The 22,314-nt window shown below is 41.6% G+C and overlaps 1 protein-coding gene across 1 annotated transcript; it reads left to right on the plus strand.

Moving 5' to 3' along the window:
• Nucleotides 1-4,099: 4,099 nt before the first annotated feature.
• Nucleotides 4,100-13,886, plus strand: Sele (selectin E). Its single transcript, XM_004658804.2, has 14 exons — nucleotides 4,100-4,181; nucleotides 4,483-4,566; nucleotides 5,097-5,480; nucleotides 6,119-6,226; nucleotides 6,684-6,872; nucleotides 7,555-7,740; nucleotides 7,850-8,038; nucleotides 9,154-9,342; nucleotides 9,636-9,824; nucleotides 10,017-10,193; nucleotides 10,675-10,785; nucleotides 11,219-11,240; nucleotides 11,335-11,407; nucleotides 12,459-13,886. Exons 2-13 carry the CDS (start codon nucleotides 4,530-4,532, stop codon nucleotides 11,390-11,392), a joined length of 1,839 nt encoding a protein of 612 aa, XP_004658861.2. The 5' UTR covers nucleotides 4,100-4,181; nucleotides 4,483-4,529; the 3' UTR covers nucleotides 11,393-11,407; nucleotides 12,459-13,886.
• The last annotated feature ends 8,428 nt before the right edge of the window (nucleotides 13,887-22,314 follow it).

Consider the following 22,314-nt stretch of genomic DNA (forward strand, 5'->3'; position numbering starts at 1 on the left):
GCATCTTAATGAGATGTCCAGATGACTCTTCTCCATTGTGAGAATTCTGTCTTCTGGGTATGAAGAGCAGGGTGAGCAAGACTGAGCTCCTGCTGCATCCAGATGTTCTAAGACATCCGCACCTTCAAATGAGTCAATATGAATTTCTCAGAAATGAAGTTAGCACTAAGCAGACCTATTTTACACCAAATGTATTTATATTGTGATCAAACAACAAATGCTACTTTATAACGTAGTAGCACACTGTTAATTTCCTTTTATAAATTTATTTTTATTTATTTACTTATTAGAGAGATAATAGGCATCCAGGGCCTTTAGCCACTGCAAACAAACTCCAGATGCATGTGCCACCATGAGTAGCTGACTTTCATGGGTTCTTGGGAGCTGAATCTTGGCCCTTAGTCTTGAAAACAAGCACCTTAACCAGTAAGCCATCTCTCCAGAGCTTTTTTTTTTTTTTTTTTTTTAGCACTTTTGGATGTGCAAGAAATATGTTTGTATACCTCAATGTGATTGAAATTTCATTAGGATTTTCTTCCTCTACCCAAGTCTCTACAAAGTTAACTTAGGTGTTAGCAGAGCACATTTTTTTTCTTTTTGTGGGGAGGAAGTGGTGCCGAGGCTTTCAAAATTCCCAAAATACGAAGTTAAATAAGGCTTTCCAAAGGTGGAAGGATAGGGAGCCCCCCACCTTCTCCCCAGGAAATAGGAGGAGGCCACTGCAGGCATTTCCCAGTTACAATCAGCAGTGAGGGCTGGAAAGTAAATTCACACCCTGGTAGAGGCTCCTGCCACAGAAAGCAGTGGCCAATGCCACTTTCCACAACACCAGCAATCTTCTATCTACAGGGTGGCCTTGGTTAAAATTCTAGTATGTTTCAGGGATTCCAATATCATCTTTCAGACTCTCAGTCCCTTGGGAGTGCCTTTTCACCATAAAAGTGAGAAAGAATGGTCCTGGGCACAGAAATGAAAATGGTTAAAAACCTTAACATTCAATTAATAGGCATGGAGGGAAGAATAAAGGACTGCAAAGAACAGGGAAGCCATTCAGGGATGTGTGATGCGTCCTAGAGGAAACCATGAGCCCTAATGGAGCAGCCTACAGTATGTCTGTTTGAATCCTATTCTTTCCTTTTCTGTGGGTTTGGCTTACATGGTTCTGAGGAATCAAACCTGGGCCCTTTGGCTTTGCGGGCAAGAGCCTTAATCACTAAGCAATTCCTTTAACCCTCTTTCCTTTTCTGGATTGAATCCATGTAAGGCATGCCTCTGGTAAGGTGGAGATTTCCACGGGGCCCATGTGAGCAGAGGTTGAAAACTGAGTAGCTTAGCTAGCCACACCTTCAGAGCTTGAGAAACTCCACTAATCAGTTTGTTTGTGAAATTTTTGAGGCAGAATGATATTCAACATTCTAGCTATTCAATTCTCACCTAATGTCCTCTTCAATTCACCCTCTGTACTCCTGGCTATTTTGGGGCCTCTCTGTTCCAGCCTCTTCAGCCACCAGAGAAACCCAAAACCTACTCCTGAGACTGGAAGGCCCAATCTCAAGGGCAGGGTAGAGAAAATATTCTGAGATAATAGAGGAAATCATTACCATGAGGGAATTTATAATCATATCCTTCTCATCCTCCCCCAAAATCTGAACAGGGTTTGTGGTGTTAGGCTCTGACATTTTTGAGCCACCACGACTAAATTTAGCTAAGTAAACTGGGACAAAGACCCGGAATACTGTCAGAATCTAGAGAATGGAAGAGAAAGAAGGAAGAGGAGAGAAACCCTCCGTTAAATGCCAGGCTCTTTGAGAAGTGTTGATTTACTGGTTACTTATTTCATTAAAATCAATTGTACTCATTGGAAATTTTCTTCTTTTTTTTGGCTTTGGCCTTGATATCTACCCAGAGCACCAGTGCTAACAAAGGAGATGTCAGCTTTTCCTCACTACTCCTTTTCATCTGATGTCTCTTGTTATACCTCCTAGTTTCTTTCTTCTTCTTTTTTTTTCTTTTTCGAGGTAGGGTTTTGCTATAGCCCAGGCTGACCTGGAATTCACTATGCAGTCTCAGGGTGGCCTTGAACTCATGGCGATCCTCCTGCCTCTGCCTCGCAAGAGCTGGAATTAAAGGTATGTGCCACCACGCCTGGCTGTTCTCTCATATTTTTTTTAAATAAAGATTTTATTAATTTATTTGAGAGAGAGGAAGAGGGAGAGAGACAGAGAGACAATGGGGACACCGGGACCTCTAGCTACTGCAACAAACACTAGACATATGTGCCTCCTTGTGCATTTGGCTTTACATGAGTACTGGAGAATCGAACCTGGGCCCTTAAGCTTTGCAGTCAAGTACTTTAACTGATGAACCATCTCTCCAGTGCCTAGACATTCCATTTTAAAAATCTGTAATCATAGACTAAAAATGTATAATCATAGACTACTAGCTTGATTTGAACTCTGAAAACCCTACTGAATATAGAAATAAAACAGATTCCCGTTTATTATCTCTGTCATGTAGATAAGATGCCAATGTGGAAAATGGATGTATAGTCTCCTGAAGAAATAGCAATATGGCACAATATCTGATACTACACAAGACTTGCATAATAGGATGAGAAAATAGTGACATCAAAATAGAGCAGGGACTACTTGGAGAGAAGAACGGATTCAGTGGAATAGGAATGGAGAGGGAGGACGGAAGAGTGTGTTAGGAAGAGATTATGATTATGGGATATTGTGTACATGTATGGAGGGTAGCAATAAGAAAAGTTAGAATAGAAATAGTAATAAAAGCAAGATATTCCAGAATACCCTTTAAGTTGCATTCAAACACAAGTGTTAATAAATTGTATTCTTTTTACTATAAAAGTAAAAAAGACATAAATTAATAAAATTAGAAACTTTTGAAAATTCAGTGAAGAACATAAAAATTACCTTAAGTTCTACCATCCAGATGTAGTCTCTGTTAATGTTCTAGTGAAATATTTACTCTTCTTTTCTAAGCTTTTCCTTTACTACCAGATGCTTAACTTAGGCATGTGTCACAGATAACATTGTGTATATGTCAAGTATTACAGTGAAAAAGCTACAAAGGAAATAATATGAAAGATGTGATGGGGTCCCTGCAATTGAAGCATGGTCTAACGAGTCTACACACTCCAGTTTAAAATTATTAAACACAAATTCTGTCAATCAAATATGAGTTTATATGAGTATTTTGTGTGTGTGTGATAGCGTGTCATGATATGCAGTCCAGGTTCATCCTGGAGTTCTGTCTGTAGCCTGAGCTGGCCTTGAACTCAGTATCCTGCATGCTGAGATTACAGGCAGGCACAAGCATAGCTGGCTCTGGTATTTAATCTTTGCCTTTTACACTGAACAAAGTATGGCTATTTTACGGAAGCACCAATTGTGTTTAACTAAGTACACTGGGATGGAGAATTTAAATCATGTTAGTATCTGGAAAATGATAGTGGGAAGATAGGATAAGTCCTCTGCTAAATGTGGGCTCTACTTATATTTTCAATCTTATCACATTGCAGAGAAATGTGTTATTTAAAATCTTTGAGTGTTTTCTTATACTTTACTCACAACTAGTTTGCAGAATCCAAGCATTGACATATACCTTATGACTAATTCCCCTGGGACATAGAGCTTATTGTAATGGTTGAGGTGATAGGTGAAAATGATAGAAAGTAAATATTATTCATTGGGAGCTGTGCATGAGAAAATTGAGGGTGGTAGGTCATAGATGGCAAAATATTCTTAGTTTACTTATGTTTATGAAACTAATTCTACATGAATGATAGTAATAATTAGCAAAGTTCTTAAGCACTGTAAAGATATAGATGATACTAAAATTAAAATCATAAGCTTACATAAAAGCACAAAAAAAGACAGGATTAGCTTGGAGGGACAGTTTCTGACATCACTGTGAAAACTTTTAATGTGGTGGATATTCCCGGGAAAGTTTATGGATATCTTTGAGGATTTCCTCTTTACTGGATTTGGGCAGTACTGTCCATTACTCACAGGAAATAAGCACTCCTATAAAGAGGCTCCAGCCAAGGCAATGCTCAGTGGTTCTTGGCTGTCTGCATATCAAAACTGCTAGAAGAAAGGAGACAGAAGCAACAGCAACCCACCTAAAGTCTGACATCCAGCCACCAACTTCACAGGACAGTAAGTGCAGAATCCATTAGCAGAGGAACTTGGGCCTGAAAGAGATGTCCACAGGTTGAAGAGCTATCTAAAAATTTTCTGATAAAAGACCCGTGTAAGCTATCATCATATTGTAGTTAAATCTTGCCCTTTCTCTTTAAGCTAAAAAAAGATGGAAATCTTAATTTTTGTGTTGATTCATGATAGAAAATATCTTTGAAATAAAGAACTGGACTCTTTTACCTTTCCAAGGAAGAAGGATTTGAGTGGCCAACAAACTAGAATTTCCTTTTGTAAATAACTTTTCACATTCTCTCCCCAGAAAAGGATCGCAAGTCTAACCTTTCAGAGAAAGAAACTCTGGAAGTTATGATTGCCGCACAGTTGCTTTCCACTCTGGCTTTTGGTAAGTCAATGCCATTAGATAGATGAGAGTCTCTCATCTTCACTCTGAGAACATTTCTCCTTGCTTGAGGCTCTTGTGTGTGTTTTGGGATGTTTACACTGTTGCTGATCTCTACCTTCAGTGTGTCCTGTGCTGGGGGTGGGGGAACTGCCTGCTATGTAAAGAGCATGGACCATCAGTGGCTCATGTAGGTATTGTGAAGATGCATTGATAATGGTTCATGAGAAGTGGCTTGCATTGAGGTTGGTGCCCTTAGTAAGAGCTCAACAAGCTTCATTGTCTAGGCCTTTCTTGTATAGTAAAGTAGAATATTCAGTTATGGTGCATGGTCAAGCACCCAGTGCATGAGTCGCCATACAGTGACACATAGTAAATGTTAGCACCTTCCTGTGGTCCTTGTCTTACTCGGAAAAGGTGATAAAAAATTTTTTGGACCATCACAAAGTTAGCTTTATCTAACTGAAGTCCACTACAAAGCCAAAGTAGCAGCTAAATCTTAACAAGACTGAACTCGGCTATTCTTTACCTAGTGCTTCTCGTTGGAAAGAGCAGAGCCTGGTACTATAATGCCTCCGTGGAACTCATGACATACGATGAAGCTAGTGCATATTGCCAGCAAAGGTACACACATCTGGTGGCAATCCAAAACCAAGAAGAGATCAAGTACCTAAACCACACGTTTGCCTATTCACAAAGCTATTACTGGATAGGAATCCGAAAAGTCAATGACGTGTGGGTCTGGGTAGGGACCCAGAAGCCTCTGACTGAAGAAGCAACAAACTGGGCTCCAGGAGAGCCAAACAACAAGCAAAATAATGAGGACTGTGTAGAGATTTACATCAAGAGAAGCCATGATGCTGGCATGTGGAATGATGAGCGATGCAGCAAGAAGAAACTGGCTTTGTGCTATACAGGTAGGGAGCTGGAGGCTGCAGTGGGCATTGTGTGGGCAGTTTGGTTTCACAGAAACCAGTTTGTCCTACTCTCATTATGTGTGTGTGTGTGTGTGTGTGTGTGTGTGTGTGTATAATGTGATTTTAAAACATCCTTGGGAGGCAGAGGTAGAACTGTGAGTCCAAGGCCACCCTGAGACTACACAGTGAATTCTAAGTCAGCCTGGGCTAGAGCAAGACCCTACCTTGAAAAACCAAACACCAACAACAAAAATCCTGTTTATGGAATCTTTTATCCTCACCTGTGTAGTCAAGTTATATGTATAGATTAGTTCTATCCATATATAGTACATACACTCCCATACAATACATAATTTCCATTGCTTGTTTATGTCATGGAGCTGAGTTCAGAGATAAGTTGAAATGAATTTTCTATGCATGATGCCAAGAACAGATATTATCCTTGTGTCATTAATTTGCACCAAGGCATAAAATAAGTGAGCTTGAAGGTTGAAGCAGGCATTTTGTAATAATGCTTCAGGCAGGATCTCAGACGCTCATGTCACTGGCGATGTCTGACTTGTATACCATGGATCCTAAATTGAAAGGAAGTCATGATAAGCACTAACAATCCATGTCATGGCTTGTGTGTCCTGCAGCTTCCTGTACCTATGCATCTTGCAGTGGCCATGGGGAATGTGTAGAGACCATCAATAACTACACCTGCAAGTGCCACCCTGGTTTCAGTGGACTCAACTGTGAGCAGGGTAAGTCTCTCTATGCTTCTTAGCTACTTCACCAACAATGGTGGGACCTTCTCATGTCCCAGGTGGCTTTGCACTCATGGATGCATGGTTTTCCTCCCTGGATCATGGGGGGTATGTAATAGTGTCCCAGGAGTTGAGAGTATGCAGTAAGACGTTTCTGGTGTGCACTCCCAGACTTACCATTTATAACACATGACACCATACCAAAACATTACAGGACCATTGAGTGTATGTGGGTTAGCATGGAACAAAACATCCTCATGTGGCCCATGACTATAGTTAAACTTTCTAGTATCCAGAGGAAAATGAAGATAAGGACAGGATCAGCTCCCCAGGCTTGTGTTTCCATAGGGCCTGACCCATAGGAGACAGTCAACAAGTAGTCACTATGGTGTGTGTTTCTTCTTGCCTCTGGAAGGTATGAGATGAGCGAGAATGATCTGGCTTCCTTTTGCAGTTGTGACATGCCAAGAACAGGAACAGCCTCAGCACGGAAGCCTACAGTGCACCCATCCTTACGGGAATTTCAGCTACAATTCCTCCTGCTCTGTCAAGTGTGAAAGGGGCTATCTGCCCAACACCACAGACACGACCACGCGGTGTATGTCCTCTGGAGAATGGAGTGCTCCTACTGCAGCTTGCAATGGTAACCCTCTCACATGATACCAAACCTTCTCTCACTCACACTCATTGCCTAGGTTTTCGTCTTACTTTGACTTTTTCAAACTTCCACAGGAAGTTCCCTGTGTTGTTTCTCTTATTCTCTCTGTCAACATATATGGTGAATCTGATACCTGCTGGATTTGAGAGCTTTAAAAACAAAAAAAAATGTATTTTTGAGATGGGTATTTCTGAGGCTCTGGTGACTTGTAATGGATCTTACATGTAAGGAGACAGCGCAGTCAAGTTCAGAAATCATGACTTTCTCAAGCCAAGGAATTTCAATCTCTTTGTGCCACTTAATCTTATTTTTCTAGAGCTGTCAACAAATATTGGCCATTCAGTTTCCTCTGAGCTAAAATAAAATATTACCCTGTGTATGTTGGTATTGGGTTTATTCCAATTAGCCATGAGTACTATTCTACAATCTGTTATTTTCTTCCTTTTTCCTATTATATAAATAATAAAATAGATCAAAGACCGCTCAGCGAGGTGAAAGTGCAATGAATGAATAGCAAAGAATAGATTTTTGGCATGGTTCTTGCCTTAGACTTCAGGATCTACCCTTTGAAGATTCCTTCTCTTTCCTTTATGAACTCAAGTTCAAGGGGTAATGAAAAATGTCTGTGTATTTTTTTCTGATTCCTGATGTCCTTTCATTTCTCCAGTGGTTGAGTGTGAGGCTTTGACACATCCTGCCAATGGCATCAGGAAATGTTCCTCAAACCCGGGCAGCTTCCCATGGAACACAACCTGTGCATTTGACTGTGAGCAAGGATACAGACTCATGGGAGCCCCGAACCTCAAGTGTACCTCCTCGGGGGACTGGGACAATGAGAAGCCAACGTGCAAAGGTATAGTCGTCGTTCAGGGTTGGGGTTCATTAAAATCACTGTCTTTCTCAAGCCATACTCGAAATAGGCAGGCCAGACTTGCTAATATAAGTGGGTGCGTGTGTTACAGCTGTGACCTGTGACGCCATCCCTCAGCCCCAGCACGGCTCAGTGAGCTGCAGCCACTCAGCGGTTGGTCAGTTCGCTTTCAAGACATCTTGCAACTTCTCCTGTGAGGATGGCTTCCTGCTGCAGGGGGCAGCTCAGGTAGAATGCACCGCTCAAGGGCAGTGGACACAGCAAATCCCCGTGTGTAAAGGTGAGTTTTCCCATGGCCACCGTCTTCTGTTTCTGGCAGTGAAAACACCACCAGATGTCCTCTTGAACTCTAGATACCAGATTTGAAGGCAACAGAAATATCTTTAAGATTCATGAAGAATGAATAAATGGCCAGGAGTCAAGACTGAATGCAATATAAGCAAATGCTTTGTGGCCTTCTAAACTAGGTTATGTTAATATTAATTTATAGATATTACCAGAGCAGGCAGAATCCTTTTTATCTTACTTTATTTTATTATTATTATTTTGGTTTTTTGAGGTAGGGTTTCACTGTAGCCCAGACTGAGCTGGAATTCACTATATAGTCTCAGGGTGGCCTTGAACTCATAGCAACCCTCCTACCTCTGCCTCCCGAGTTCTGGGATTAAAGGTGTGTGCCACCAAGCCCGGCTCTATTTTTTTTTTTTTTTTTTTGGTCAGAATTCTTAATGTAAGGAAGAAAAAACATTAAAATTCAGAATATAAAAAAAAAATCACTTGAATTTTAAACTATTATTAATAAATACATTTCTTCTAAAATGTATACTGGCATGATGACAATGCCACTATTGTGATATCATTCATTATTTTGGTGCATTCATAAGCAATAAAACTTAATTCACTTCAGAATAAGTGCAAGAATATTCAAAACAATTAGGTTTCATTATCCAGGACGGGCATTCTCAGAGCCAAATATAGCACAGGGTGACTTTAGAGGCAAAAAGCCATACCAAACTCAAGCTAAAAGCAGGCAAACTCTACATGGGCGCTTTTCTTCTTTCATTTTCTTTTTGGCACAACTTGGAAGCATTCAGTACCTATCAGTTGTACCCTGCTTGCGTAGAGTTCTTCACTGACCCTTACTTTGTGTGCACATCAGAATGGGGCCAGAAGCCTGTGTTTTTGTTAGAGGCTTACCTTGAATAGATGTCTTTAGCAGCGAGGGCCTTTGATTTCACAGAAAGCCTTGCCATCTTCCCAGCTATTCAGGGAACAATGAAGACTTACCCTGATTCCTCTATGGGAGAAGTTTTATGACAAATGAGCTGGGCCCTCAAATGACAAATATTGACATTGCCACTCTGACATTTTCTGACCATCCATTTGATTTCTCAGCTTTCCAGTGTGAAGCTTTATCCAAACCATACCGAGGTTACATGAAGTGCCTTCCTGGTGCTTCTGGAGCTTTCAAAAGTGGAGCCAGCTGTGAGTTTTCCTGTGAAAAAGGATTTGAGCTGAAGGGATCAAAAAGGCTCCAGTGTGACCCAAGAGGGAAGTGGGATGGCAACAAGCCCACATGTGCAGGTAAGGACAGTTTTTCTTTCCTGTTTGTTTGTTTTTTGAGGTAGTGTCTTGCTGTAGCACAGGCTGACCTGGAACTCTATCTGTAGTCCTAGGCTGGCCTCGAACTCACAGGGATCCTCCTACCTCTGTCTCTTGAGTACTGGCATTAAAGGCGTGCACCACCATACCCTGCTCAAGGACTCTTTGTATTTCATTTTAAGATAGAAAGTCTTGAACAACTCAGGGACTTGGATATACTGATGACCTGCTGCAGTTAGATGATGAAGCTGAAAATGTTTCTTTCTATCTTCCAGCTGTGAAATGCGGTGCTATGGCTCAGCCCCACAATGGCTCCATGACGTGTACACATGCTGCTACTGGAGAATTCACCTACATGTCCTCCTGTGCCTTCCGCTGTGCGGAAGGCTTTGAATTACAAGGATCAGCTCAACTCGAGTGCACATCTCAGGGACAGTGGACACAGGAGGCCCCCTCTTGCCAAGGTAGAACTGGGTTCAGACTCTTAGGGTACATATCAAATTCCTCATAAATTTCTGTACCTCAAGTGTATTAGTGGGTTTGATCTGAACTTCCTAAGTGCTATGTAGTGTCTCTAAATGACATGTATTGGTGATCTTGAAGCCAGTTTGGCAGTAGGGATTTCCTAACCTACTCCACATTTCTACCGCTTGCAGTGGTTCGGTGTTCGAGCCCTGTGGTTCCAGGAAAGGCCAGCATGAGCTGCAGTGGGTCAGCGGTGTTTGGCACTGTGTGTGAGTTTGCTTGTCCTGAAGGATGGATGCTCAATGGATCGTCATCTCTGACATGTGATGCCACGGGACACTGGTCGGGCATGCTGCCTACCTGTGAAGGTGATGCATTGATTGATGGTACTTACCTGGGGGACTAGAATTCTGATAATTGCATAAAGGAGATCTAGGAAGGAAATAAGTAGTGGTAAATATAAAGCGAGAGAAGGCGAGAAAACAAGCTTAGTACAGTATTGAGAAAAATATGGCCGGGTATTGTCAGAGAGTTTGGAGAGGTGGTAGTCTTCCTGGAAGCACTGGGAGAGAGCCTCAGTGGGGTCTGGGACAGATATAAAAGGCCTTGATGACAAGTCTTCACTTCATGCATTTAACAAGATGACTCTTCTGGGATGCACTGGGAGAGAGCCTCAGTGGGGTCTGGGACAGATATAAAAGGCCTTTGATGACAAGTCTTCACTTCATGCATTTAAGAAGATAACTTGTGACTATGGTAATGGATGCACAGAGAAAAGGACAAATGAACAGAGCAGGATTCTAAAGCCAATTGTTGCTTACACTGTATCTTCCCTTTTTGCTTTCCTAGCTCCCACTGAGTCCAACCTTCCCTTGGTAGCTGGACTTTCGACCGCAGGAACCTCCCTCCTGGCATTGTCATCATTTCTCTTCTGGTTTCTGAAATACTTTCGGAAAAAAGGTAAGTTAAGGTTCTTCTTGGGAAAAAATTTTTCCAAAATAAATGTGTTCATTTTTTCTCATTGGTGAGTCATAGTCTCATGAAGATTTTCACTACGATACAGTACTTGGAATCTATGAGCTAGATAGCTACCATAAAACTCATTGTAATTAAGCAAAAGTCTTAGGGCAAGAGTTTGTACTGCAACTCAATGTTGGAAGAGTTTAGGAAACTGTTGGAAAAGTTTTAGAAGCCGGTGGCATTACTCCTCTTGGCAAAGCCTCCATAAGAGCAGGGGATGCTACTTACCTTGAACTCCAGGAAACTTCACTGAAATCAAGTGTGAATCACAAACCCTGAGGCATAGAGTTTGCAAATACAGACAAATCAAGTCAATTTGTGTTCAGATTTGCTTAAAAATCTTTGGTCTAAATTATTTTTTTTTCTCTTGCAGCAAAGAAATTTGTCCCTGCCAGGTAAGATGAATTCTTATACAAAGCATGCCATTCTGGATTTTCTCTCTTTATGTGGGAAAGCAGTGCTTGACACAGTTTTCTCATGTTTACACAGCAGCTGCCAAAGCCTTCAATCTGATGGAAGCTATCAAATGCCTTCTGACCTCATTTAAGTTCAAAAAAACCAGGTAAGACTTGGTCAGGTCTTGATAATGCTAGTCTCTTCTACATGTCTCTACTAAGACCTCCCCCATCTGCCATTGGCTATAGAGTCATCATCCATATGGAAGTTTCTAGAAACTTGTTTTCATTTCTTTGCAAAAGGAGAGGAAAGAATATTATTTTTGAGAGAGGATGACAAGCGCTAACCCACATTTAGCAGTTCCTGAATTACATAGGTATGAACCCCAGCTAAGAACTCCATGAGATAAGGGCTGTGGCTCTATTCCTTTAACAGGAAGAAAACAGGTACAGAATGTATTGAAATTTGCCTGAGGTCCCCGTGCTACTGAGTGTTGTAGCTGGGATTCAAATCCAGGCAGTACAGTTCTGGAATCTGAGACCTTAAACATGTACTTTATTTCTGGGAATTCAGAAGGATCAAGTCTATATATATACAATTAGTTTTTCAAGGTAGGGTTTCACTCTGGTCCAGGCTGATCTGGAATTCACTATGTAGTCTCAGGGTGGCCTCAAACTTATGGCTAGTTTTCTGCCTCTGTCTCCCCAGTGCTAGGATTAAAGGTATGCACCACCATGTCTGGCAATGTATTTTTCTTTTTTTTTATTAGTCAATATATTTTTCTTAATTAAAGCTTCATATATATATATATATATATATATATATATATATATATATATATATATATATATACATACAGTTTGGGACTTGTAGAAAAATTACACAGAAAGTGCAGGGTGTTTCAACATATTCCTTGAGTCTTCTTCACTAATTTTCATAGGCCAATATAGATGCACTATTATTAATTAAAACCCAAGGTTCATAGTGTTCACCTTTTCCATTATATATTCTATATAGTTCAGCAGCTGTAAAATGGCCTGTGTTTGCTATTACAATGTCACAGTCATCACTGCCTTAACAGCATGACACTTGGTGTGCATATCTTGTCCACCCCAGTGAGAGCCTCCAGAATGTTCTGACTTTAGAAGATGCATTTTGTTGACACCCCCAGTATACTCAAGTGTTCAGAAGGCACTGTCACTTGCTTATATTTTCAGGAGCACAGGGGTATCCAGCGACACACACTGATGAGCTGGAGGCAGCAGAAGATGAGCTATCCTTGTACCCTCTTCCATATAGCTTGGACCAGGATGGATCAAAATTGAGTGGGTAAGGCCAGCTTCCCACCAGAAGACTCAGTTTCCCCTGTCATAGTCACAGGGTCAAGAATGTTCTGGCCACAGAAGGTCAAGGATGTCCTCTTCAAGCAAAAGTGAAGAGACTGAGGTTCTGGGATTTCTGCATCCCTTGACTAATCCTCCCTTAGTGACTCTGTCATAATGAAGAGATGCTATGTGGCTTTGTTACTTCATCTCATATGCAGTGTTTCAACTGACTCGATTGTATTTATCAGGAGTTTCAAGGAGGCACTTTGGCCAAGAATATTTAATTTACATTTTGAAAAGAATGGGAAATATTTTCACATTCACAGGGGACAGCATGGAAGGGTTATTAGGGTATCAGGTGCAAATCCTGAAAAATGCTACATGCCTGGATTGCTAAGCAGTCTTGTTTGCTCTTTATTCCTATGGGATTTGGTGCTCTTTAAAGTGTGCTTAGACATTGTGTTTAGTTTCCTTGCATTGAATGTAACATCAATGTTTATTATTCTTACTTCAGCTCAAATGTTAAAGAAATTTTTTAAATTGGTAAATGTAGTGTATGATAGTATGAAAGTTGCTTAGTTTAGATCCCCACCTCCTTGTTTATCAGCAATTCTGATGTTACCTCTGCATCATGTTTATGCTTAAAATGGACAATTGTTCAACAATGGGACAATTGGTGTGTTCACTACAGATGTTTAACACATGGTACTATCAGTGGAGTAAAAGATGAATGAAGTGATTGCATATTTTAAGAGTTTTTAAATGTGTTGTTTGGCATGAAAAACTTCTATGAGGTTACATGTTCTGATTTGGTAAGAGCATAAATACAAAAAAAAAAAAAAAAAAACATGAAGGTACCATTTCTGGGGCCAGTTTCAGCATGAGTTGAAAACCAAGTGGAAATGTGGATATGCTTTGCTTTCCTACCAAAATGTTTGTCAGATGAGACTTGTTTACACATATTTCATGCAATTTTAAATTCATGACAAGAAATCACCATGTATGGATCCATGTAGTGGGTTTTCAAAAGGGGAACACGTCTAACCCATTCTATGTCAATGTGTTCTAGAAGAGGGAGAAGCTTGTCTGCTCAGTGTGGATTCCTTAGGAACTTTCAGATTCTACCGGCAATGAAAAATTCTTTATTTGTGAGTGCAAAAGGTGCTCCATCTAAAGCATCCCAAACTTCCATTGACATAACACACCAAAAGAATCAATTTTCAGTAAATTGCTTGTCAAATAGTGGCAGTGGCAAAGCCAATAGAGAACAAGGCGACATGATAAGCACTGGGGCAGGAAACCTTTTCAATGGGCCAAAAGAGGGAGGGAGGGGGAGGGAGGGAGGGAGGGAGAGAGAGAAAGGGGGCGGAAAAGGTTGGCCAATTCATGTGTTCAGGCAACACATGGAATGAGTCACTGCTTTCTTTGAACTGTTGTAAATAATGATATGTGCCACATTAGACGTGTGAAATATAAATGTGGTCTGTGTTTGAGTTTTAGATAGCAATTTAAATTGTGACTTAAAATATGCCATAGTTTCTAAGTATGTATTTATTTAAATATAACGGTTATTATTTTAACATGTCAGTATCGTGTTTGACAATAAATGTTTCTGTATACATATCTTTATGTATAGGCTCTTTCTTTAAAATGTTACTTTATTTAGGCAAAATTTGCATGTCATAAAATTCACCCTCTTACGATGGTATATTGGCAGCCATATACCTAATTCTATGAGATTTATATTACTTCAGAATGCTCCCTGACATTTGGACAGTAGCACTCACATTCAGGGGGAGTCTACCCCTTTCCGGCTCTCTGTCAACATCTACACACCAAACATCTCTGGATACATCCTCTCATATGAACCCAGAGCATACTTCAATAGTATCCTATGCTCTCATCACTCAATAAAGTTGACAACAAAGATTAGCTATTACGTGACTCACATTTCTCTTCTTTAGCTCAATATGACAAATTAGTTGTGAAGTAATTATCTGTATAATGTCAGTATTTTTTACTGGTCTCTAAATTCTTTAGGGGGTACCAATCAATCACCTGCTCATGCTTCTTTCCCAGAACGTAGAAAATTTTGGACTAGATATACAACGAACACATTGAACAGATGAACAAAGGGGTGAGTTAACATATACTTGGGCTATGTAAGGAGCAGGATTGCTCTTCACAAATGGAGTATGAGTGGTCCCTGCAGGGCAGTGTTTAAAATCCAGTTATGGACCCAATGCCACACTCCACTGCCAGTTTGCTCACAGAAAATCAAGAACATATTTCAACTCTTGAATCTAGTAATAGGGCTTATGGGTTGGTTGTAAGAGCAGAGACTAATGAAGAAATAGGCAAAATCTGAGGAACGAGAATTAGAAAAACAGCCTAAGAAAAGGTAACAAGGTAACAAAAAGATAGGAAAAGGAAACAAAATATTGAGCAAGCAATGTGGTGCATTGAGTAAGCAATATAGCTTCGAGAGAAGAGAAGGGAGAGTTCCTGATCTGCATCTGATTGGAAGTAGATGTGCTCACTTGTGCACATTCACACTCACACAAACATGCACCTGGGAAAAGAGCACACACAGCAGAGGTAATGCTATGCCTCCCAAACCAGTCAATCATACTGGAGCTCCACCTAGACTACTCCCCCGGCAGCCAGCCCATCTTCCCCTAGGAAGGCCATGCAAACACTCCTCAGTCAATAACACAGACCCTTGAGTACTCTCCACTCGAATGGCCCAGCTGCCCCTTTGGCAGTGTATTCAAACCTTTGCTATCACTTTGCTGTTAATAAGCTTTCTTGTTGCTTTCCATTTGTGGTGTCTTTCTTCATTTCTTTGGATAGGCTGCCAAGAACCTGAAAACATTGTGACAGAGGGAGAGAGAGAGAGAGAGAGAGAGAGAGGGAGGCTTGTTTGAGGTTCAGATCTTACAAAACTCAGAACCTGTCCTTGATAATTTGTGGGTTCTAGCAGCTACTAGAACACCACTGACTAAACAATAGTTCTGTTCTATCAGGGAGGGTTTCTCTCTCTATCTCTCTTTTGGTTTTCGAGGTAGGGTCTCACTCTAGCCCAGGCTGACCTGGAATTCACTCTGTATTCTCAGGGTGGCCTTGAACTCATGGCGAGCCTCCTACCTCTGCCTCCTGAGTGCTGGGATTAAAGGTGTGCACCACCACGCCTGGTGAGGGGCTCTCTCTTTGACTGAGTGTTCATCTCAGAGCAATGGAACTGAGGGAAGAAAGGGATGATCTAGTCATCAAGACAGCTTAACCAGCCCTGACAGCCAACAAGGTGACACACGTTATAGCAGATTACCCTAATATCCCAGAATCTGTCCTAGATTATTAGAGTTTTGATTTTGAAGGTCTCTCACGACCCAGATATTGAAGTCTCCAAGGTGGCACTATGAGAAGGCAGTGGCACCTTTGAGAGATAAGGTCTTAAGTCATTGAAGGTTTGATATCCAAGAGGATTTGGGGACTTCAGCTTCTCCCTCCCCCCCTCTCTGATGAGAAGTTTTTGCACAGACATACACTTCTGCTATGATGTAATTCATCATCACACCCCCAAAGCAACAAGACCAACTGACCATAGACTGGACCCTCCAAATATAAAACATGCCCTTTGCTACAGTTTTAATTTGGAATACCCTCTTAAGGCTTGGTTCCTTGAATGGTGTTACTAAAAGATGGTTGAACCTTTTAAGATTACTATTCGGAGTATCCTTAAAAGGGTCATAGGTACTCTGGCGTCTTCCTCTCTGCCTCTCTTTTCTTGATGCCCTACCATGAAGTGAGCACTTCTCCTCTGCCATGCATTTTGGCCACAGTTCACTGCCTCTCTACAGCCCCAGCACAGTGGGACTAAGTGACCATGTACTAAGACCTTTGCAATAGTGAGCTAAATATATAGATTCCGTCCTTTAAGTTGCTTACCTCAGATGATGTATGAATGTGTGCAGGGGGAGGGGTATGTATGCATGCTTGTGATGTACTCATGTATGTATAGATGCATGCATTTCATGCACATGGTTGCACAGGCCAGAGATAGAGGTCTGATGCCTCCCCCCATCACTTTTCCATATTATTTTCTTGAGACAGTCTCTCACTGAGCTAGGAGCTACCATTTTTTAGCTAACTGACTGACTAGCAAGAAGTGCCACTAATTCTTCTGCCTCTGCTCCCCTTCAATACTAGGAGTACAGATGTGTGTGGTCATGTCTGGATTTTAAAAATATTTTATTTTTATTTATTTACTTGAGGGGGGGGGATATGGGTGTGCCAGGGCCACCAGCCACTGCAAATGAAGTCTAGATGCATGCACCACTTGTGCATCTGGCTTACATGAGATCTGGTTAATGTGGGTCCTTTGGCTTTACAGGCAAGTGCCTTAACTGCTAAGCCAACTCTCCAGCCCAATGCCTGGCTTTTCACATGGGTGTTGTAGTTAACCTTATTGTTGCTGGGATAAAGCACCTGTCCAAATGCAGATGGTGAGAGGCGAGTTGTCTATTTGGCTTCTAGTTTTAAGGGGAAGCTCCATGATCACAAGGGAAAGGATGGCATGAGCAGAAGCCGGACATCACATCTGCCACAGCAGGTGGAAACAGCAGAGGACAGTGACCCAAACACTGTCAAGGAGAACCTGGCAGTAATACCCATGACCCTGTCCCCAACAACACGCCTCTTTTATCCAGAAAGGTTCTAATTCCCAAATTTCCACCAGCCAGGAACCAAGCAATCAAAACACATGAGTTTATGGGGACACCTAAGTCAAACACTACGATGAGCATTGAAGACTGAACCCAGGGCCTCATGCTTGAAAAAGTGCTCTTACCCACTGAGCAATCTCAGCCCCTATTTCAGGTGTTTTTCTTGGGTGGGGGTAGGATTTCTCTCTAGCCCAGGCTCACCTGGAATTCACTAAGTAGTCTCAGAGTGGCCTCAACCTCATAATGATCCTCCTCCCTCTGTCTCCCAAGTGCTGGGATTAAAGACGTGTGCCACCATGCCTGGCTTCAGGTATTTTTTATAGTGACAGAAAGAGGACTAACTCACTCAGTTTTTTATCACTGGTATTTTGTGTGTGTGTATGCTGGGAACCAATGTTGAGGCAAGAAAGAAAAGTCTTTGTGAACTGAACCAAGTCAGAATCCTAAGGAGACCAAAATTGTGGACTCCAATGAGAATCTCCCACTGGGCTTTGGCCAAAAGTGAGGCTACACCCACCAAAATCTCTCTAAATTAACAATGTTTATTCCCTTTAACCGATCCTGATGTCATTCTCCATTAGTTGAACTACCCCTGGCCCAAGTGAAACCACAGCGGAATTGGTGTGACGAGCAAGAGTGCTGCTTTCATGTTGAGCCTGACAACCTGGGTCAGGGTGGTGGAGACTGGGGATATACAAAACACACCAAAGCAGAAATCCAGAAGGTGCTGAGTGCTCAACACTGAAGTAGACTTAAAGCACACACACACACACACACACACACACACACACACACAAAGGCTCAGGGAATTTTACAGAAGATGGCCCAAAAGGAATGTAAGAGCCTCAGGGTGGGAGGGAATATCCAGAGGCATTGCCTCCCCTGACAAAATGACTGCTGCTCTCACAACCCATAACCCACAACTCCATGGTGAACACCAGCAATCCCACTGAGAAGGGTCATCAGTTGAGGGAAATGATGGTACCAACTCATGGTGTATTCATACAAAAATTGTACTTAATAAAAAAAAAAACTGCTCATGCTACCTTAGAGATACGTACGCATCCATGTTTATTGCCATGCGATTCACAATAGTTAGGAAATGGAACCAGCCTAGATGTCCCTCACCTGATGAGTGGATTATGAAGATGTGGTACATGTACACATTTGAGTTCTATTCAGCAGTAAACAAGAATGAAATTATGAGGGCTGGGGAGATGGCTTAGCTGCTAAGGCATTTGCCTGCAAAGCCAACCAGATGCACAAGGTGGTGCATGTGTTTGGAGTTCATTTGCAGTGGCTGGAGGTCCTGGTGTGCCCTTTCTCTCTCTGTCTATCTCTCTCTTTCTCAAATACATTAAATATATTAAAAAAAATAACAGAATGAAATTTGTAGGGTATTGGGTAGATCAGGAAACAATTATACTAAATGAGGTAACCCAGGCCCAGAAAGCCAAGTGCCGCATATTCTCTCTCATATGTGGATCCTAGTTGCAAATGCTTGGACCTGTATGTGAGTTGGAGTAAAACTCAGTAGCAGAGGCCAGTAAGTTAGAAAGGAGCTACAAGGGAGAGAAGAGAGGGGGGGACTTAAGGGGATGGTATTGTATATATGTAAGTAAAAGAACAAATTACTGGGGGTGAAAAGGCCTAAGTGAGGTCAGGGGAAGAGATTGAGTAAAGAAAGGGTGGGGGAGGGTTAATCAAAATCTAAGAGGGCATGAATAAGTCATATAGAAACCTACTTTTTGGACAACGGAGCATCAAGAAGCCATAGATTGTTAATAGAAAATTTTCAGTGCCATGGATGGAATACCTTCCAGTGAGTTGTTGAACAGGAAGGTCCCTGATGCCCCCAAAACATTATAGCCCATATAAGAGGCTCTTGGTTTCCTTCCAGGGATAGATGGTAAGACCCTATTGCTGAACACTTGTGCTGAACTAAGAAATCCAGCTGGAACTGAGTTGCAAACCTCCTCCATGTAGACCAGCTTACAGAAAGCTAGAAAAAGCTATGTTGCACACAGCTCTATGGGAGAGAGAAGACATCAGTAGAGATAAACAACAGTGGACACTGCAAGCCTTAAGATGGGCCAGCCAGACCAAATGAGCCAACAGTGCAATAGTGGCATGTCTGTTATGGGGGGAACCAACTGCTCTTTAATTGGACTGGAGGCCTGCTGCATAGGAGGAATACATGTCTGATACTGAAAACCTATGACAGGGAAAGTCATGAATTCTAGGGGTGTAATGCCTGCTGGTGCCTGGCTAAATGCTCACCAAACTGCCTAGTAAACATTTTTCTTAGTTTTTCATAACCATATGTTAATGCTTCTCTCACTTTGGGTTAGAAAAGTTTTTCTTTTCAGATGGCAGTGATCTCCAGGATGGCTCACAAGGCACCATAGTACTGAGAAGAAGTGACAGAGCAGTGGTCTGCATTGAACTATCTCTCTCACACCTTCCAAGACTCAGGGTCCATTGCAGAGGACGTGGCAGGAAGAATGAAAGAGCCAAAGGAAGGATAGGACTCTTTACAACGCACTCTTCCAGACACAAAATGGCCTTGATATCCATGACCTTGTAGTGCCTGGTACTACCTACACAAGACCAGTAAAATAGGAGGAAAATAAAAGCAAGACTGATTGAGAGGGGGAAGGGATATGATGAAGAATGAAATTGTGAAGGGGAAAGTAGGGAATTATCATGATTGATTGTCTATAATTATGGAAGTTGTCAATAGTAACTTTTTTTAACTAAAAAAATTTAGAAAATGGTAAAAAAAAAAAGTAGTAGAGTGACTGGTTGGAAGGAGGAAGGTTTAGTAGAAGGGGGACAAGAGAGAATGTTGGAAGGGGATTATGGTCAAAATAAATTATACACACATATAAAAACTGTCAATAAAACGTTATGTAAAAAAAAAAAAAAAACACAGATGACAGAGAAGACCTTGAAGAACAAGAGACACTAAACAGAAAGAGTTTAATTTCAGAGATAAAGAAAAGAGGTTTTGTGCCACCGCAGAAGGTTGTGGAGGTGAGGGGCCTGTAGCTAAACTCTTGGCTGCAGGGAGAATTTCTGGCTGTGGTATGAAACTGGGTCTTCCTACTCTACGTGCTAACAACCACCCCAGTGCAGCCTTGCGGAGCAGCCATGACTGAGTAGCCTCCCGTCATCTGTGCTGGGATGCAGCTTAGGAAGGAAGGGGGTAAATGTCCTTTCCAAGGACCTAGAGATGCTACTTTCACTGACTTGAGATGGACTTGTCTCAACCCTTTTATGGTGGGTGGTGGTCTCAGCACTGGGTCCTCCTTTCAGGGTTTCATGATTTTTATGTAATGTTCAGCATGTCATCTGAGTTTTATACTGTGGTGATCCCAGAACAGTCTAGTAATTATGCTCCCCCTGAGCCCTTTTCAATTGACTATTAACATTTCTATCCCAACTCTTCTCTTTAGGCTAAATGTTCCATGATGAATTTTATTGAGGTGAAGATTATCTACAACAAGCAGAGTTTTAAATTTTTATTTCCATTTTTTTTATTTTTAATGAGAGAGAAAGAATTGGCAGGCCAGGGCCTCTAGCCATTGCAATCTAATTCCAGACACATGTGTCACCTTGTGCTCAGGCGTCACCTTGTACATCTGGCTTACATAGTTTCTAGTTGAACCTGGGTCCTTATGCTTTGCAGGCACCTTAACTGCTAAGTCATCTCTTTAGCCACAGATATTTTCTATTATAGTGTGTGTGTATAATCCCAGTGTAGCTTCGGTTATTTTTTTTTAACATGAAGTCTAGGATTGAACTCAGGTACTCTAGCTTGAACAAAAAATATTTTACCCATTGAGCAATCTCCCCAAACCAACAAGCTGCCATTTAAAAAAAAATTGAGAAACAGGGACAGAGAGAGATAATGGGTATGTTGGGGCCTCTTGCTACTGCAAACAAACTCCAGACCCATTCTCCATTTTATGCATCTGGCTTTATGTGGGTACTGGGGAATTGAACCCAGGCTGGTAGGCTTTGCAAGCAAGCATCTTTAATCTCTGAGTCATCTCCTTAGCTCACAAACAGTCACTTTAAAAAATATTTTTAAGTTTTCATTTACTTATGTGCAAGGAGAGAGAGAGAGAGAGAGAGAGAGAGAGAGAGAGAGAGAGAGAGAGAGAGACAGAGAGAGAGACAGAGAGAGAGAGTGAGAGAAAGAGAGAAGAGAGACAGACAGAGAGAGAATGGGCACACCAGGGCCTATAGCCACTGAAAATGAATTCCAGATGTATGTGCCTCTTGTGCATCTGGCTTACATGGGTCCTGGGGAATCAAGCCTGGGTCTTTTGGCTTTGCAGGCAAATACCTTAACTGCCAAACCATCCCTCCAGCCCACAAATAGCCATATTTAAGTGTATGACTTCATGACATTTTATAATACTTCACAATGTTGGACTAACTCTTCTTTTAATTAATTACAAAATATTTCCATCAAAAGAAAACCCTGCATCATTTCCAGGGTAGTGTGGAACATGAGAAGTTTCCTTCATGTTACCACATAAATAAGAAGAGTCACAGTAACAGTTGTGAGTCTCCATTCTGAGGAGAGAAGTGAAGCATATCAGGAATCAAGAAAGAGGTGAGATGACAGCTAAAATGCATGGGGAGTGAGATATGTGGAAAACAGTCTGCAAATCCAATGTGGCTTCCTTTGAAGGTTGTGATGATGAGATGCAAGGTAAGACTGGCACCCTGGTGACAACAGACTGGCAGTCCTAGCTGTAGGAGAAACCCGCAGTCTTTGAAGCCTTAAACACAGTGCTGGGATTTGGTGTGACCATGAACCCTCTGACATGGTAGGACAGCCATGGAGGAAAAAGATGTCCCATGGCTCTCCAAATATCAGAGTGCTATCTATGGCCTGCCATCATCTTGACAAGAGGGCCTTTCTAGAGCTCAAGCTCATCTGTTCCTTAAAATCAAGGAATAATCATATGTTAGGAAACTCAGGGACACTCTCCAACAGTGGTGGGGGA

The sequence above is a fragment of the Jaculus jaculus genome, chromosome 1 (genome assembly GCF_020740685.1).
Source record: "Jaculus jaculus isolate mJacJac1 chromosome 1, mJacJac1.mat.Y.cur, whole genome shotgun sequence".
Lineage (NCBI taxonomy): Eukaryota > Metazoa > Chordata > Mammalia > Rodentia > Dipodidae > Jaculus > Jaculus jaculus.

Coding starts and splice junctions, on each gene's coding strand:
- Sele (XM_004658804.2), top strand. CDS start 4,530: ATGATTGCCGCACAGTTGCTTTCCACTCTGGCTTTTG. Junction 6,873..7,554: donor TCCTACTGCAGCTTGCAATG/GTAACCCTCTCA, acceptor TCATTTCTCCAG/TGGTTGAGTGTGAGGCTTTG. Junction 8,039..9,153: donor GCAAATCCCCGTGTGTAAAG/GTGAGTTTTCCC, acceptor TTGATTTCTCAG/CTTTCCAGTGTGAAGCTTTA.